The sequence below is a fragment of the Caretta caretta genome, chromosome 8 (genome assembly GCF_965140235.1).
Source record: "Caretta caretta isolate rCarCar2 chromosome 8, rCarCar1.hap1, whole genome shotgun sequence".
NCBI lineage: Eukaryota > Metazoa > Chordata > Testudines > Cheloniidae > Caretta > Caretta caretta.
Genome location: NC_134213.1, coordinates 75,170,811 through 75,187,950, shown reverse-complemented (window position 1 = coordinate 75,187,950; position 17,140 = coordinate 75,170,811). Strand labels below are relative to the sequence as shown.

Below are 17,140 nucleotides of genomic sequence, written 5' to 3'. Positions count from 1 at the left end.
GAGTTCCATCGCATATCTTGTGGTAGAGTTAGTTTGGTTCCTTCCACTTTTTTCAGAGCAGGTGCTGCAAAGTGGTTGTTACGGAAGTATTTTGCAATTTCAACAACATTAACCTTTATTTCCGGAACACTGAAGTCTTTGGTTAGGAGGTGTATCAAATGAGCACTTTAACTGTATGTTATTAGCTTGGGACTCTCTTCTAAGTTTCTTCTCATCTTGGATACATTTGCAGCATGGTCTGTGACCAAGCTGCGTACTAGACATTTGAATTTTTTTTCAGTTTGTTATAGCTTTTACTGCTACTTCTTGTAAGTGTTCTGCTATGTGTGCATTTCCTGATGTATCAATTGTTTCTGTAAGGAAGACATTACTTTCTTCTGTTGTCACACAAGCACATACAACAGGATCATTGTGGACATTGCTCCACCCATCAAGACTCAGGTTAACAGTTTAACCCACTAGACCTTTTGCATGCTGCTCAGTTTCTCTTTCATATGCTTTATCCAGCAATTTGCCTGTGACATCTCCTTTGGGTGGACTGTATCCTGGTCTTAATGACTGAACCGTGTTAATGAAGTGTGGGTTCTCAATCATACGGAAAGGAGAGTTTGTTGCATAAACAAACCGGGCAATTTTTTCATCAATTACCTCTTTTTGTAATTTGCTGGGTTTTATCACAAATTTTTCTGTGGTTGTTTCTGGATGATGGAGAATTCTTTTTCTTTTTGCTGCTGTGGCTATGTGAAATATATGATGTGATTGAAACACTATCATTGGCAGATAACTCTGAAACTATAGAAAATGATGGTGATCTTGAAGGTGGATAGTCTTCAGAATCCTGTATGTTGAGGATGGATTCTCGTAAACAAAATAAGTCAATGCAGTTATTTAATTATTATTACCATACTGCTTATTTAGTATTCCTCATTGCATTCACTGACACTCAGTACTACTTTAAAGGTGAAATTGTAAAAGGAAGTTCTGCCTATTTCAGCTATTTATTTTTTATCACAACTGCATCTAAAATGGTAGTACACTAGAGTAACAGCTATATTTTTTTTTGTTCAAACATGAGAATTCAAGTCCAGAAGGAAGATGGGCAGTCCTTAAGAAAGAAGTATGAAATAAAAAAAGTTTAACCACCTGAAGATCCTGCATGTTCAGACATGTTCCTTTCATAATCTTCAGCGCAGCTTCCTCCTGAGAAGGAGCGCTTCTCATGATGTTGTTTCATTCGGGCAACCAGGCCTTGCGTTTCTTTGTTGCACTGTTTGCATTTTGCATGCATGCCTGTGTTACCCACAGGTAGAGGAACTTCATTAAAATATTCCCAAACTGGGTCTCTTTTATGGCCTGCTGCCATTTTAGGTTTTCCCTTCTAGTGAGAGAATGGTATGGTAGATCTCAAATCAATGAAGGCTACACTCAAAGACCTCAAGACTTCTGGAATATGCTGCTTAAACAGTTTCACTTTTGTTTCTGCTGCCTGTCCCTCCCTTCTCACATTTCTCTCCAGGCTTCTTCTCCTTGTCCAGATCTATACCACCCTGAACAATCTTCTGTTCATTGAACTTTTTGAAACTTTTCACTTTTAGAGAGAGGTAAGGGATTGACTCTCTGTACACAAATTTGCAGAGGGAGAATAGGGTTGAGCTCTGTCTGTTGTTTCTCACTTCTATATATTATTTATTTAAAACATTTTTGCTGTTTAACAAGCATGTTATCTCTGGAGACACAAATCTACAGTTTGAGAACTGCAAAACTGAGCCTCTCTGATGGTATCTTCTAGACTGAGCACTGAGTCCCATTGGGTAGATAGAAAGATTAACCTAAATAATCTATACAGAAGCCCCTGGAACTCCATAAAATTGGGTCCCTGATCCATGAACTATTGGAACTTACTTTCAAAACTTTTCTTAAACATTAAATGAATATATTGTTTCATACTATAGAATTAGAATTTATAATTCCTATTCCATGATGAGATCTCTTTGAGCTATAATGTATCTTAATTGAAACTATCTTTAGATAGGGTTTTTTTTCCCCCCCTCAAAAAGCACTTTATCAAAAAAACCTGATTTAAATAAAATCCAATTTTTTTTTTAAATAATTGATTTTTATCCACCCTGATGCTCCAGGACTTTTTTAAGTAAGTGAGATGCACTGAGAGTTAAATATTTTTTTATTTTGTGCAGTGTTTCTTTAATTGAAAAGAGCAGATGTGCCTAATGACTATCAACGGTACATATTTTCTAGATCATAAGCCAATTCTTCATTCTATTCTATTTCTTTTTTAGAAAATAAACCTATTCTTCAGCTATTTGTACTTAGTAACCCTAGTATGCTCATTCCTGTCACTTCTCAGGCGTAGGAAAGATGTGCGTATTAAAACACAAATATATTTGTTAACAAAGAGAATAAAGAAATAGCTAAGTAAAAACAATTGTATATAGATATGCTTTCAAGTTTTTATTGGTATGAAAGGAGGCAATAAGTGAGACTTTGCATGTACTGTATGTAAGGAAAACAAATATACATAAAACCTTTTAAAATATTGAAAAAATATCTGCTACTTTCTAGAAATAGTGTACAATGATGACAAACTAAATTTTAATATTAAACTTATTTTAGACAAATGTAGAGTACCAATGGAATCCAATTTATGGATTTACCATAAAAAAGATGATGATGAAGAACTCTTGCTTGCAAATGTAGAGGCATTAAGGAATCAACTGAGGAAGACTGAGAGAAATCTACAAAATCTAGGGGAAGAGCTTTCCAGGTACGTGTGTATTTAAAAGAAAGAAGAGAACTAGGCTGTAAGTCTTTCCAGTAGTTTAAATCTATATTATTCACTATATTATTGTAACTCATTGTCTGTCTTTGTGTTTTGTTTCTGTTATATTTGGTAAAAACACTACTGGAGGGGGAATGCTTATTATTGTTTTGTTTTTGTATCCTAGTACTAGTTCGAGTGAACAATCTGTCCACAGCTCTCATTTCAGTGAGTTTGTTGGACTAACATTGGAAGATCTTGATGAGCCGAGCTGCACTGAATTTCAAAATTATTCAGCTCATAAGAGTGCTGGTAAAATGTCCCACCAGAGCAGGGATTCTCAAAGAAAATCCCAAACCAAAGTAAGTATTTATTTATTTTTGGTGCCATGTTTGTTTTACACATTTGTGATTTTTATGAACATTTGACTTTACCCTTTCATTTGTAGGCTTCTCAGCTAATATATAGTAAGCACTGGGGAGTTAGGCATGGTAACATATTGCTGATAAGTCATAGAAATAAGATGTTTAAAAAGTTAAGTAAGATTGGCCTACAAAGATGCATTGTTGATATACATATATATATTTTTTTTAACCTCAAGTCTTACCCAGTGTCCGCTCCTTTTAATAAAAGTATGGAACAAGAAAATGAGCATCTTAGAGAGAAGCTGAACGCCCTTCGAGAGCAAAATGCATCTTTTACTTCCCAGAACCACTGTCTAATGAATAAAATTGAAACTATCAACTTTGAACTGACTCAGTCAAAAACGAGAGTGAGTATCTTAGAAGGATTACTCCTGGGAGAATTCTGTGCCTAAAAATTATATGTACAATATTTTAAAATTCTGCAAATTTTATTTGTCAAATAAATAAATAAATGTGGCTCCAATATGGCAGTGAGGCGCATAGGCCACTGGCTGCACTGAGGTGAGAGATCACCCTGAAGCCCCCCCTTCCTCTGATCACAAACTTGGCAGTGAGGCAGAACCTGACCCTGACACAGTGTAAGGGCTGGACCTGCCCCAGAAACACCCTGGGGCTCTGCGCCAGGTGTGGGTGGGCAGGCTCAGCCCATCAGGATTCAAGAGTAGAGGGGCTTAGTGTGGGGAGATTGCCCCACACAGAAACCTATCTGGGTGCAGGTGGCTCAGAGGGAGATCTGGATGCACAGGGGCAATGGGACTCTGCTGGGGATCCAGGTGAAGGTGGTTGGGGCTCAGCACAGGGCGGGGTCTGGGTGTGGAAATATGGGGCTCAGTTCGGGGGGTCTAGGTGTGGGGGGGCTCAGTGGGAGGGTCTGCAGAGGATCCAGGTGCAGCTGGTTGGGGATCAGTGGGGTGGGGGATTGGGGGTGGGGATTTGTCCGAGGAGGCCAGGTGTGTGGGGGGGTAGGGTTTGTCAGGGTGAGGGTTTGATGAGCCTCCTTAAGGGGGTAGCCTCAGCTGTCTGCCGAGGGCTCCTGCTTCCCTCCCCCATGATTGTCTTATCCTCTTTTTCTTCTCTATCCCCCTGCCCCCATTCTCCTCCTTCTGCCCTATTCCACCCTCCCTTTCTTCCCCACTGCCTCTTCCTCCCCCCCCCCCCCCCGCATTCTCTCAGTTCCCCTAGCCCCACTTTGCACAGAAAACAGGAAGGCTCCCAGCACACAGAAGGGGAGCACGACTGGCACTAGGACCCAGGAGTCAGTGTTCAGCCGCAGAGTCTGGAGCAGAGAGGCATCCTCCTTCAGCTGGGCAGCTCTGCACTTGCAGAAATGGGGGGGCAGGAGGCAGTGGCACATAAACCCGTGTGCCTCCTACCATGCCTCACCTCTGTTTGGAGGGGGCAATCCTCCCAAAAACCTGCACCCATGGTCATCTCTCCTCCTCTTCCACCCCCCTCTTCACTTTGCTTCCCTGCTGTTTTCTACAGGGAAGCGCAGGAATTTGCGGGGGGCGTTTTCTGCAGGCGCATAGTAATGCCGAATCCCCCCCAGGAGTAAAGGATGAGTACGTGGTCTCTAGCAACACAAAATATCTTAGAAAAATAAATCACTGGTAACTATATTGTAGTTTTGAGTAGAATATACCGGTTCACCTTGGATTAATCTACTTAAAATCTATAAATAATCTATTATTTATTTGTATAGTAGTAGCAAGTAGGAACCCTAGTCAAGGACCCATTGTTCTAAGTGCTGTACAAACATAACAAAATGACAGTCTCTGCCCCCAAAAGCTTACAATCTAAGTCTAGTAATAAAGATGCCCTGTAACCTATACAAGAAGTAACTTGATAAATTATTTTAGCATTATACATAAATATATTTGCAGTATATCTGCCTGAGCCAAATTGGGCTCCTATATACATATTAACAATGAGAACTGAAGAAGGCTGGTCTTATTTCCAAATAAAGAGCAATATGTCTGATGTGTAGAGAAAGTGAAGATGAGTTATGAGGGAATATTGCAGACCATGGAGAGAGGTAGATTGTTAATATAATTTACACATATATTTAAAAAATACGGATACTTGAATTAAAGAAATACTATTTTGCTTGTTTACACAGAATCTTTCTAAAATCTTTGCAGACTACAGCATTGCAGGAATATTGTGAAACGCAGTTACTGAGAAGTAAGCCACTCTATTGTGTGCATGTTGGTCTGCAGAATAAATATTATAGTATATTATAATTTGCAACTGTGCTTCTCAGACTCTATGCAGAGGACAAGTGATGCTGGAGAAAAAACAAAGAGGAAGAGATAACAGCTAGTGGGAGTGAGAGGGCAAAGAACAAACTACCATATATACTCATTCATAAGCCGAATTTTTTTTAGTAAAAAAGGAAGCATCAGAGAAGGGGGCCAGCTTATGAATGGTTATAGAGTGGGAGAGGTGGGACACAGCCCCTTCCCCCAAGAGAGGGGGCAAAGAGAGGCAGCACAGCCAGAAGGGAAGAGGTGGGGCCAGAGTCTCTCCACTTCTGGCAATGCTGCTCTCCCCCCAACCTCTGAAGCAGCTGCAGCTCCGGGGCTGGTAGGCTGCGGCCACGCTGCCCAGGCTGCTGGAGCAGCTCTGGCCAGGCCAGAGATGACATCCCCTAGCCCGCCCCAGCTAAGGTGGGAAGAGAGAGGATGGGAACAGTGTGTGGGTCCTGGGCTAGGGGTGGGGTCATATGGGGGGTGGTCACAGGGGTTACTCCCTTGACCCCCAGCTTCTCCCCCCCTCCCCCCCACCTCCCAAAAAAATTTCCCCACCAGTTGCTGTCCTGGCCTGTCAGGGTAAGCAGCTGGTGGGCCGGGACACTTTGTTTACTTTAGTTTACCTCCGTGCCTGCGGACACTTAAGGTAAACAAACCGTCTCAGCTCGCCAGCAGCATATCCTGATGGGCTGGGAGCCAAAGTTTGCCGACCCCGGAATTATTGGGTCGGTTTATGAATGGGTCATAAAAATTGCCCATTTTTACTTCGCCATCTTGGGTGGGTGGGGGGGTTGGATTATAAACAAACCAGTTTATGATCGAGTATATATGGTACTCATTTTTCTGGCTTGTAAGGGGAAAATGGAGGAATATTAATTTTTGGAGGAAAAAATTGTTTTGGTATGTTAAAAAAGAATTTGTTTACAGTTGTCTCAGAGAGGAATGGTATTTATGGAATGGAATTGTGCAAAACTGAAGGGAAAGCTTGAAGTCAGAGTGAATATGGTGTGGAAATATCCTGGCAATTTCTATAGCAGGGTTAGGCAGACAATGTCATTCAATTATGCAACAACCTTTTGGCACAATTCATTGTAGGGTATGTTTGCAAATTTTAATGAAGTCCCAAATATGTTTATATTTCAGATCTCTTTTCTTGAATCAGCTTTAGGTACACATTCAGTCAGTATTCCTATGTTAGAAGAACAGATTGCAAATTTGGAAGCAGAAGTTACGGCTCAAGATAAAGTCCTGAGGTAGTAAATGTACTTTTCCCCTCCCTTATAAACCTTTTGGTCTACTTGTTTAATTCACCATATTTCCTGTTCCTGGGAAAAACTGATTCCTTCCAAATCTAGTGCTTTTCATCAGAACCATTACGGAGTTTTGAAATGTGTCCTTGAGAAGTTGCCGATTTATGTGTGTTATATTGGTGTTTTATATTAGTGTACGTAAGATATGATGAAATGTGTTCTAAGAATTAAAAGTAATTGATGAAGATTTGGTAAAATAAACAAACTAAAGAATTCTAAAGTAAATAACTAGTTTATAACCTGGGGTAAACATAAATGTGCTCCTACCATTGAGATTATATATACATTGCAGGAATATAGACATTTGTGCCCATTGTACAATGAGCAAACTTTTTGTCTTCTCAAATATATCCACTTACTACACTAGAATCAATCATGGCTGTCCAAATAAAACTTACCTAAGCAAAGTGTCCTGCTTGTCCCCGAAAGTTGTCAGTCACTAAAGCCACACATTGACTTACATGCTTCATTTGCTTAAGTATACTGTAAGAACTTGATCTCCCTGCTGAAGCAGATTTCACTGTCTGTGTAAGTAGCATTAGATTTGACCCTTTTGGACACGCTTGTAATCTTCAAAACCATAGAATACTTTAAAAAAACAGACAAAATTTCTCCTGGCAAACACATACGAAAAGTCCTCCACTTTCACAATAACCCTTTCATTTTCTCATCCACATAAAACAGAGAGATACACAGCTGTTGCAAACCCTGTTATGGAAGCAAGTTGAGACACTTTCTTTGCAAATATATTTTACATTGTTTTATATGTCTGTGGGTTTTTTTAAACTAATGTAATGATGCATGATAGAGCACTAAGATCTCCTTTGCACTTAGTGTGGCAGGGCTATCACAAGAACACACTCAGTCCTCTGTCCCCTGCATTGCTAAGGATAAAACAGATATTCCACTGGTCACTACTATGTATCTCTATAATGATTATATACAAATGAAGGCAGTGTCTTATAAATAGATTTGGAAGGATCAAATTTTTATCAATAAATGTCGGTAAACATCAATTTCACCATACACACACAAACCACTGAAAAAATATTTCCATGGATGATGATTGAAATTTTCTGATCGGCAAAGTAAGAAAAATGTTGCTTGAGAACTTATTAGAGTCAAAATCCAGTGATTTAGACTTTTGAATTAGGCTTGTTAGAAATGGACTAGCAAATGAATAGTAAAAACAGGTATGATTTGTTGAGTTAATGATATTTGATATGTGATGTTGACAGTTTGTGTGGTAATGGTTTATAAAACTCTTAAAAGACATTGAGATTCAAAAAGTTGTCATTAAATAATTGTCTGACCTCCTCCACATAATTTTCTGCAACTGTGAAAATTTAAATCAATAAAAATTTAAGAAAGTCCTTAAATATTTATATTATCTCTCAAAATTATAATAAATCGAATTCTGCCAAGCCTGCTTATAAATTGACTCTGAATTTTGTGTAAGGTGACTTTCCTGATTATTATTATTTTTATTATTATATATTTGTATTGCAGTGGTACCCAGAGGCCTGGACCAAGATAGGGCCCCACTGTGCTGGAAGCTGTACAAACAGATAGTAAATGAAAATTCCTACCACAAATTGATTAAAATCTCAATACGCAGTTTAATAAGGATGAAAATAGGCAAAACTTACTTTACAAAATAAGTAACTTTATTAATTTTAATATCTTTAATTGGGTTAGTCCTTATTGTATTAGCTCAAATACAGGATTGTTGCTTTCTTTGGATAGAGAGGCTGGTAAAATGATTTCCCATATATCAGACTAGCTAGTCCCCCTATTGAACTTCATATATGGAAAAGGGGAAAAAAAAATTGCTATTTGATATCTATCCACCAAACCAAATGCTTCTGATATAAAAAGCTACCTGCTAATTTTTTTTTTTTTTAAAAGTTGTGGTCTAATAATTCTTAATTTCTTTTTCTAGAGATGCAGAAGATAAATTAGAGCAAAGCCAGAAAATGGTGGTAGAAAAAGAACACATTTTGCAAAGGTTTAAAGAAGAATATAAAAAATTGAAAATGGATTTAATTGATCGAAGCAAGCAAGGGAAGAGGTGATTTATATAATTAAAAACAAGCAAAACTTTTTTAGTAGAAAATATTTTACTAATGTGCAAATGCCCCCTCTCCAATTATTAAATATTATTTTGTGCCACCAAGTTGTCTTTTCTTTATGGGTGTATTGTAGAAGAAAAAGGGAGGAAAATCAAGTTTGTTTAAAGGTGACCTGCAAGATTAAGATGATTATTATTATTATTTTTAATTTAAATTTGAACGGTGTCTGTTTTTTTTTTTTTTTTTTTTAATCCTGGCAATATCCAATGATCCCTGTCCCAGTGTCACTCATTAAAACACACCTTTATTTGGCAGCGATAAGTTAGCTAAATAAACTTTTTTTCTTTTTTTTGTAAATACAAAAAAACCCCTGATGATGCAATGCTCAGGTGAAAGTTGAAATACATGTTCAAAGTCTATTTTTGCTACAATAATTTTAACTCATCCTCACTACACTTGTATGGAAGCATAAATGTAAAAATATAGACCCTGAACTTGCAAAGACTTATGCATCTGTTTAACTTTACACACTCAGAGTAGTCCCTGTGAAGTCATTAGGACTCTCAGTGCGTAAAGTACTTTACATATGTAAATTTTTGCCAGATTGAGATCATAAAGAGTTATCAAAAATACCACTTAAATGTAATGTGACAGTCAGTCTTGCTGTGGGTATAATATCTTTTGAATTTCCAGAGGTTTGGAAGCATCTCTCAGGCTTAACAGTGCAGTAATAGTATTTTCTTTTTTTAAAGACAAAAGAGAGGAAGAAATAAAACGGGTAGGCACTAATCCGTTTATATAATTGCACTTTCACAATCAAAGATGTATTTGGATTTGAATGTAGTGGATGCCATGTGGACCCAGGGCTTGAAGGGGTACAGCAGTGATTTTGCTCTTAAATTCTTAGCCTTCTTATTGCTTGGATGTAGCTTATTTAATATATTTGCAGATATGCCTAATTTTTTTTTTAAACATGAAGCAGTAATTCATGTGATAAGTTAAAGTCCATTTTATTTAAAAAGTTGTATCTAAAAGAACTGGAAAGTTGAAAGGAAGCTCAGTTACCCTATGCTATTTAATTTATTCTTTGTATTTCAAGTTTGGGTAACTTGAGAGATAGTTATATCAGTATTGTACCAGTATTTAAAAATATGACACTTTTTTTTTGTAGAGCTGAACAGCAAAGAAACGAGGCTCTGTTTAATGCTGAAGAGCTGACGAAAGCTTTTAAAAAATACAGAGAGAAAATAACTGAAAAACTTGAAAAGGTAAGACTTGATTATCTGTAGTTTTTGGCCACACAATTTGGATTTAAAATGGAAACTGGAATCCATTTGGTCATATCTAAATGCTAAGTGTCAACAGCCTTGGTTCCATTGCATAAGAAATGGGGTAGAAGGAAGCCTACTGTAACTTATTTTACTTAGCCAACATTTCTGAAGTGTGTGAATAAAACATATTTGTAGCTAGCCCCACATTCAAAGGGTTAGCAGAAGAAATTTTTATTTATACTTTTTTAATCACAAAGGCTTAATTGAATTTGCTGCATCACTGTACCCATGGTAGGGACAAACTATTAGAATAGGTTTTCTGTTCCCTGTGCCATGGCTACAGTGGGAAAGCAATTCTCATAAGCAGCATTAACAGTATATAGGGAGACTTTGGAAAAAACTGTCATTTAGAGTGCTTGATAAGTATTGTTACCCTTTTTGACCCAAGTGACTAGTCAAAGTTTGCGGCCCTGCGGATTGTTCCAGTTGGGTGGAGAAATTGACAATGGTCTGGTGGCTTTGATGTAATCTTGTTTATTTACAAAGAATGTCCAAAGTCCTGTTTCTCTCAACATAGAAGGAACAAAATAAATGAGATGGTTTCTTTGCTCATAGCACCAAACTCTTTCAGACAGCTTGTTCAGGCTGTCTGTGTCTGGATTTCATTCTGCATGTCTCTGTGGTCCTTCAGTTTGACCTGCGTGTCTTTCTTCCTTCCTTTCTTCCTTCCTTCCTTCCTTCCTTACACCCATCCCCTTAGTCAGAGACTATATGGAGCCCTTCGCTCACTACATCCGCTTACTGCGTTGGCTCACGTACCCTCTTTGTCTTAATTGGAGCTTCATAGCTGTCTTTCACAGGTATCTTAAATGAGGGGTGGCTGTCACAACAATTTAGATGAGGTTTAACCCAAACAACAACAGTATCTATCATACAAATATATTATCACACACAACTCACCTTTTCTCCTTTTAGTTATAAAGTAAGCTCTGAACTCTTGCAACCAAGCTTTTTCTTTTTGTTTCAAGAATACGCCTTGAAAATTCTAAGGAGGTCAATGCAAAATTAGGATGAAGGGAAACCTAGGCTTGACTAATCCATCCCATGCCTCCAGCAGGAATACCTACTTATTCATTATAGCTATCAAGAAAACAAATAGCTTCCATAGGTAGATTATATGTCCACAGTGTGTTTTAAATTAAAAAAATAGTGAGTATGGCCATTTTTGCTAGGTAGTCTATTTCTCATGTGGAATCTGCTGGCTGAAAACCCCTTTTATCTGACATGTAAACAAAACTATCTTATTCGCGTTCGCTGCATTCTCTTAGCTGTGAGTACTAAATTAGGGTGGCCACGTTTTAGTCCCTCCTGGCTGTCTATAAATCATCCAGAGGAACCCATGCTGGGAGCAAAGTTGAGGAGAAATTGAGCATGGACTGTTTGTCCCTAATTTTACCTTCCATGGCTATTACGGTGTAAGTCTGTAATTTTTTCTCTTGGGTAGGAAAAGGAGTCAAGGAAACACATAAGCCTTCAGCAGTTGCCCCTGAAGGCGAATTTGCCATTGGTTAAGCTTCTTTGGTCATGGAGATTGGCAAGACTGTGCTGCATACCTTGAGATCACTGCTGACCAAAAGTAGGCCCTAAAATACCAAAGAGATTCTTCCTTTTTTTCCTTGTCAACTAAAGAAAAAGCTTTTTTCTTGCTCTCCCATGCCTCAGAACAGCACTCAGTATGGTTACTTGTCTGTCTACTCTAAAGGAAATGAGATAGTAGCAATCTTTGCAGTATAAAGCAGCTTAATTTGTTTATTCTTTGTCAGAATATTCTTTGACTATTTGTGGCTTAAATCATTGTTTTCATCATTATACAACGTTTTTTAAGGTTCAAGCTGAAGAAGAAACTTTAGAGAAAAAATTAGTTAATTGTGTAAAAGAAAAAGAAAAGTTGCATGAAAAATGTGTTGCCTATAGAAATGAACTTGAAATCACAAAGAAACAATTAAGGTAAAAGTGTTTCTTCTTCTTATTTTTTTTTAAATTGATATATCTCAGTTTTACCATGTTTCTGGATTTCTCTATCTTCAAAATAGTTACAGTGGCATTGGCATATCTCTCAGCACCCTGACAACATTTCAGCCTTTAACTGGAGGGACCAATCCCAAGAATGAGAGGATAATCTAGTCTCCATGTTGTTTTATTCCTTAGCTTCTCTGCTTTTGGCACTGAGAAAAGACTACTGAGAAGTTAGTCTCTTTTAGACTCCCAGATGAATGAAGATAATTAATCAATTTTTGTGTGGGGTGCCTTTCTGCCAGTATCTGATAGCCGAAGTCCTAGCAAAACTCCAGCCTTTTAGAGTTTTTGTTGAACTAGCCTTTATTGTGTGTGTGTGTGTATGTATGTATCTATATCTATTTGTTTTGTTTTTTGTAGCCAATTAAAGGATGAGAACCGTAGTGCAAAAGAAGAGATGAAGAGTCTAGAGGCAAAAAACACTGAAATTGTGTCACAGCTCACACAGTCTGAACAGAAGATCCTGAAGCTTGAGGGTGAACTTAATGACAAAGTAGTAGTACTTAAAGAGAAAAGTGCCCTAGTAAGTGAAAATGCAGAGCTAAAAGCACTTATTGCACAGCAAAATGATCGCCTAAAATTATGTCATCAAGAAATTGAGGATTCAAGAGAAGAACTGAGCACCTTGGAAACTATTATCTCCCAGTTGTCGCTAGGTACATCTAAAGAGGTACAGTAATTGATAAATCATTATAAATTTGTATTGTGCACCTTGTAGAATCCTAATCTGGTACTATCTGGAAATGTTGCTTATCTTCTTAGGGGCTGTCTGTATATTGTTTTTTCTGCTTCCAAAATGCACTGATGAAGATACAGTAATGTTTAATTAAACATTTTACTTTAGCTGAATCAAGAACGTGTGTGTCTGAACTCTCAAGAATGTAGAAACTGCAGTACTGGAGCAGATATCTGTCTAGTTTTGTACCCTGCCTCCTTCTGTGGCCTGCACTGATTCTTCAGTGGCAGACTTACTCTCCAAAACACAACTAAGTAATACAGTGTGATACTGGGGCTACTGTCTGTTGAACAGCATGAGGTTTACCAGATGGTGAAGGTGTATCCTCTGTAACAGCCTCAACAGGGGGCATGGAGCAGTGAGAGCAAGGGAGAGACTTGCTGACAAACGGAGCTTGTAGATACATTTTCTGAATGGCAAACTTCTGGTGTCTGTGCCTTGTCATGGCGGGACAGCTTGTGTGCTCTAATGATCCCCAGACTCTGTGTGAGTGTGTGTGTGGGGGGGCGCTTTTTGCTCCTAATAGGTTCAACCATGCTGGATTGGTCTGGGCTAACAACCCTGTCCCATAAAAAACACACTATGTTAGGAAACAGTGATGAAGAATTCGACCATTACTGTGTGTGATGGCCTTCAGGAGTCAATGACCTGTATGACTGCCAGTGATGAAAGCCAAAATGAAGCCATTGGCATGAAGACTGAAGTGCTCAACACCAAGACAAAAACCAAACTTGTTTTTTGGAATGTACAGACAATGTATGGAATAGGAAAGCTAGCTCAGGTCACAGTAGAGATGAGACGCTACAGCTTTACACATTTTGGTGTCCGCGAGAGCAGATGGATGGGATCAGGAAGATTATCAACAGCCTCAGGAGAAACTTTGCTGTATTCTGGATGGGATGATGGACAACACCATGGGAGTGTTGCCATACTTTTGAAGAAGGGAGTGGAGCATTCGAGAAAGGAGTGAAGTCCAGCAGCAGCAGACTTATGAGAGCCAGACTGAAAGGGAAACACAATAGTATCACCCTGATTCACTGCTATGTTCTGACAAATGACAGTGATGAAGACGTAAAGGACAAATTCTACCTTACATTACAGACGGAGTTGGAGAGGGTACCGTGCTATGATCTAACTATCGTCGTGGGAGACCTGAATGCCGAGGTAGGTAAGGACAACACAAACAAGGACAGAGCAATGGGAAGACATGGGTGTGGCACCATGAATGAAAACGGAGAGAGGCTTGTTGTTTTCTGTAATATGAATGACCTAGTCATTGGCGGAACTCATTTCAACATTGTGAAATTCACAAGCTGACATGGTGTTCTTTAAATGGCAGAGATAAGAACCAGATTGACCATATGATAAATGGCAAATGGCGACGCTCACTGACAGATGTGAAAGTGAGAAGGGGTGCAGATGTTGGCAGCAACCACCACCTTGTGACAGCCTCCATGAAGCTAAAACTGAGAAGTGTGGGTCCACCAAACAAGGGACATAGGCTTTATGACATTGAAGGCTTTCTGTGTTTCAGGGGACTTTAGCTTGTCATTCTGTAGTTAAAGAACAGGTTTCAGGCACTTGCAGACTTTGATGAAAAGGAGGGGAATGCAGATGAGATCAACAAGAAGTGGGACAAAGTAACAGCAATTCATAAACAGAGCAGTGAAGCCTGTCTAGGCTACAGGCAGAAGGAAGGTGTGGATTATACCCAGCACATAGAACGCTGTAGAAACCAAATGAGCTCTGAAGAAAAAAGGTTTAGACACAAAATCCCAGAAGGTAAAGGACAGATACTGTGAGCAGTATAGCAAGGCACGCCGGGAGGTCAAATGCCTTGTGAGAGCGGACAAACGACATTATATTGATGATCTGGCAACACAAGCAGAGGATGTAGCTGCTTGTGGTGAACAAGGAATGGTCTATAAAATGTATCAGAGGGATAGCAGTGTTAGTCTGTATCCACAAAAACAACAAGGAGTCACGTGGCACCTTAGAGACTAACAGATTTATTTGGGCATAAGCCCATAAGCATAGGCCCTGTCAGTACTGGTTCTCTACTTGTAAGTGGTGACAGGGTCAGGCCAGATGGCTACAGGAGAGTGGTAGAAGGCAGATATATTAGCCCCAGGTTAAATAAGTCCCTTTTCCCTGGGTAAGGTAACAAGGAAGCTTCCAGAACAATCAGGAACTTTCTGGAAACAATTAAGGCAGACAGGCTGACTAGAACACCTGCAGCCAATCAAGAAGCTGCTAGAATCAATTAAGACAGGCAGGCTAATCAGGGCACCTGGGTTTAAAAAGGAGCTCACTTCAGTTTGTGGTATGCGTGCGAGGAGCTGGGAGCAAGAGGTGCAAGAAGCTGAGAGTGAGAAGGCGTATTACTGGAAGACTGAGAAGTACAAGCATTATCAGACATGAGGAGGGAGATCCTGTAGTGAGAATAAAGAAGGTGTTAGGAGGAGGCCCTGGGGAAGTAGCCCAGGGATTTGTAGCTGTCACGCAGCTGTTACAGGAGCCACTGTAGACAGCTGCAATCCACAAGGCCCTGGGCTGGAACCCAGAGTAGAGGGTGGGCCCAGGTTCCCTCCATCCCCCCCCCCCCCAATTCCCTACTTGATAACGGAGGAGTTGAACTGGACTGTGGGTTCCACCAGAGGAGAAGGTCTCTGGCCTGTTCCCCGATCTGCTAGGTGGATCAGCAGAGACTGTGGAGATTGTTCTTCTTCCTTTCCCCATGCTGGCCAGTGATGAGGTTAACTGAGTGAACGGCAGATTTGAGCCACGAAATGGCCAAACTGAGGGCTGCCATGAACCTCTGAAGCGAGAAAATCTGCCAATAAGCGTAGGACCCACCAAGGCAGAGGAGGAACTTTGTCACATAAGGTAACTCCCTTCTCTTCATGTGTCAGTATATTTATGCCTGCATCTGTAATTTTCACTTCATGCATCTGAAGAAGTGGGTTTTTTACCCATGAAAGCTTATGCCCAAATAAATCCGTTAGTTTTTAGGGTGCCACCGAACTCCTCATTGTTTTTTTTCATCTATAAAATGACGCGGCTTATTAGTGGTAAACGGCAGACCCCAACAAACACTGTCATCAGGGACAAATAAGGCCACCTACTACCAGAAAAAGAACTAGAAATGCGCTGGACAGAGCATTTCAAAGAATTGCTGAACAGGGAGTCACCTAAAGAGGAAGCAAACATCCAAGAGGCAGAAGAAGATCTTGATATCAGCACAGACACCCCAACTAAGGAAGAGATCATTCAAGTCATCAAATCCTTAAAAAATGAGGGTGCTCCTGGCAAGGGTAACTTGAATGCAGAATTGTTCAAGGTAAATCCTGAGTTAGCAGCATCTATCCTGGCCCCTCTATTTACATCAGTCTGGAAAAGGGAAAAAGTGCCAGATGAGTGAACCAAAGAAAAGAACTATCAGTGATTGTAATAACTGGCGTGGTATTACATTTTTATCTGTGCCAAGTAAAGGATTGTGTAAGATCATTGTCCAGCATATATCAGAGGCAGTTGATAGTGTTCTCAGAAAAGAGCAAGCTAGTTTCAGAAAGGGCATGGATGCACAGACCAGATCTTGACTCTATGAAACATGATAGAACAGTGCTTAGAATGGCAACTCTACATACATTTCATAGACTTTGAGAAGGCTTTTGATAGCATTCACAGGACCAGCCTATGGCACATTCTGCAGGCATATGGAATCCCTGTCCATATAATCAACATAATCAAAAGCTTTTATTTCAGCTTTACATGCAGTGTTGATCACACTGTTTTGAAGTTTTTGAAGTCAAAATAGGAGTATGTCAGGGATGTGTCATATCTGCAATCCTCTTCAACATTGCCATCGACTGGGTAATGCAGTGTACCAACAGAAGACGCGCCAAGCGGCATTAAATGGATATCCTTCTCATCCCTTGAAGACCTGGACTTCGCATATGATCTTGATCTCTGATCACATACCCAACTCTATATACAAGAAAAAACAACTCGACTTAATGCATTCAGCCAGCAAAATGAACTGAAAATCAACTGCAATAAGACAGATATGACCTTTTAATATTGCCTCACCATCACCAGTATGGATAGAGGATAATGTTCTCACCAATTAGAAACATTCACATGCTTGGGCAGTACTATCAGCCAGGACGGTGGAACAAACCAGGATGTCCAGAACAAAATCAATAAAGCCAGGAACACCTTC

At 39.5% G+C, this 17,140-nt stretch overlaps 1 protein-coding gene across 11 annotated transcripts in view; it reads left to right on the top strand.

Annotated features, from left to right (window-relative positions):
* CCDC18 (coiled-coil domain containing 18) overlaps positions 1-17,140 on the top strand; it is a 66,038-nt gene that overhangs the window by 6,278 nt on the left and 42,620 nt on the right. For 7 of the 11 annotated variants that reach the window (XM_075131623.1, XM_075131624.1, XM_075131626.1 and 4 more), the window contains exons 2-10: positions 2,632-2,782; positions 2,964-3,138; positions 3,378-3,548; positions 5,343-5,385; positions 6,616-6,706; positions 8,706-8,834; positions 10,007-10,103; positions 11,992-12,113; positions 12,543-12,852. In XM_075131623.1, the coding sequence (XP_074987724.1) occupies positions 2,649-2,782; positions 2,964-3,138; positions 3,378-3,548; positions 5,343-5,385; positions 6,616-6,706; positions 8,706-8,834; positions 10,007-10,103; positions 11,992-12,113; positions 12,543-12,852 (1,272 nt within the window). In that variant the 5' untranslated portion in view covers positions 2,632-2,648. Of the gene's footprint in view, positions 1-2,631; positions 2,783-2,963; positions 3,139-3,377; positions 3,549-5,342; positions 5,386-6,596; positions 6,707-8,705; positions 8,835-10,006; positions 10,104-11,991; positions 12,114-12,542; positions 12,853-17,140 lie in introns of those variants that run through there. The other 4 variants (XM_075131627.1, XM_048862203.2, XM_048862209.2 and 1 more) reach the window with 4 other exon arrangements.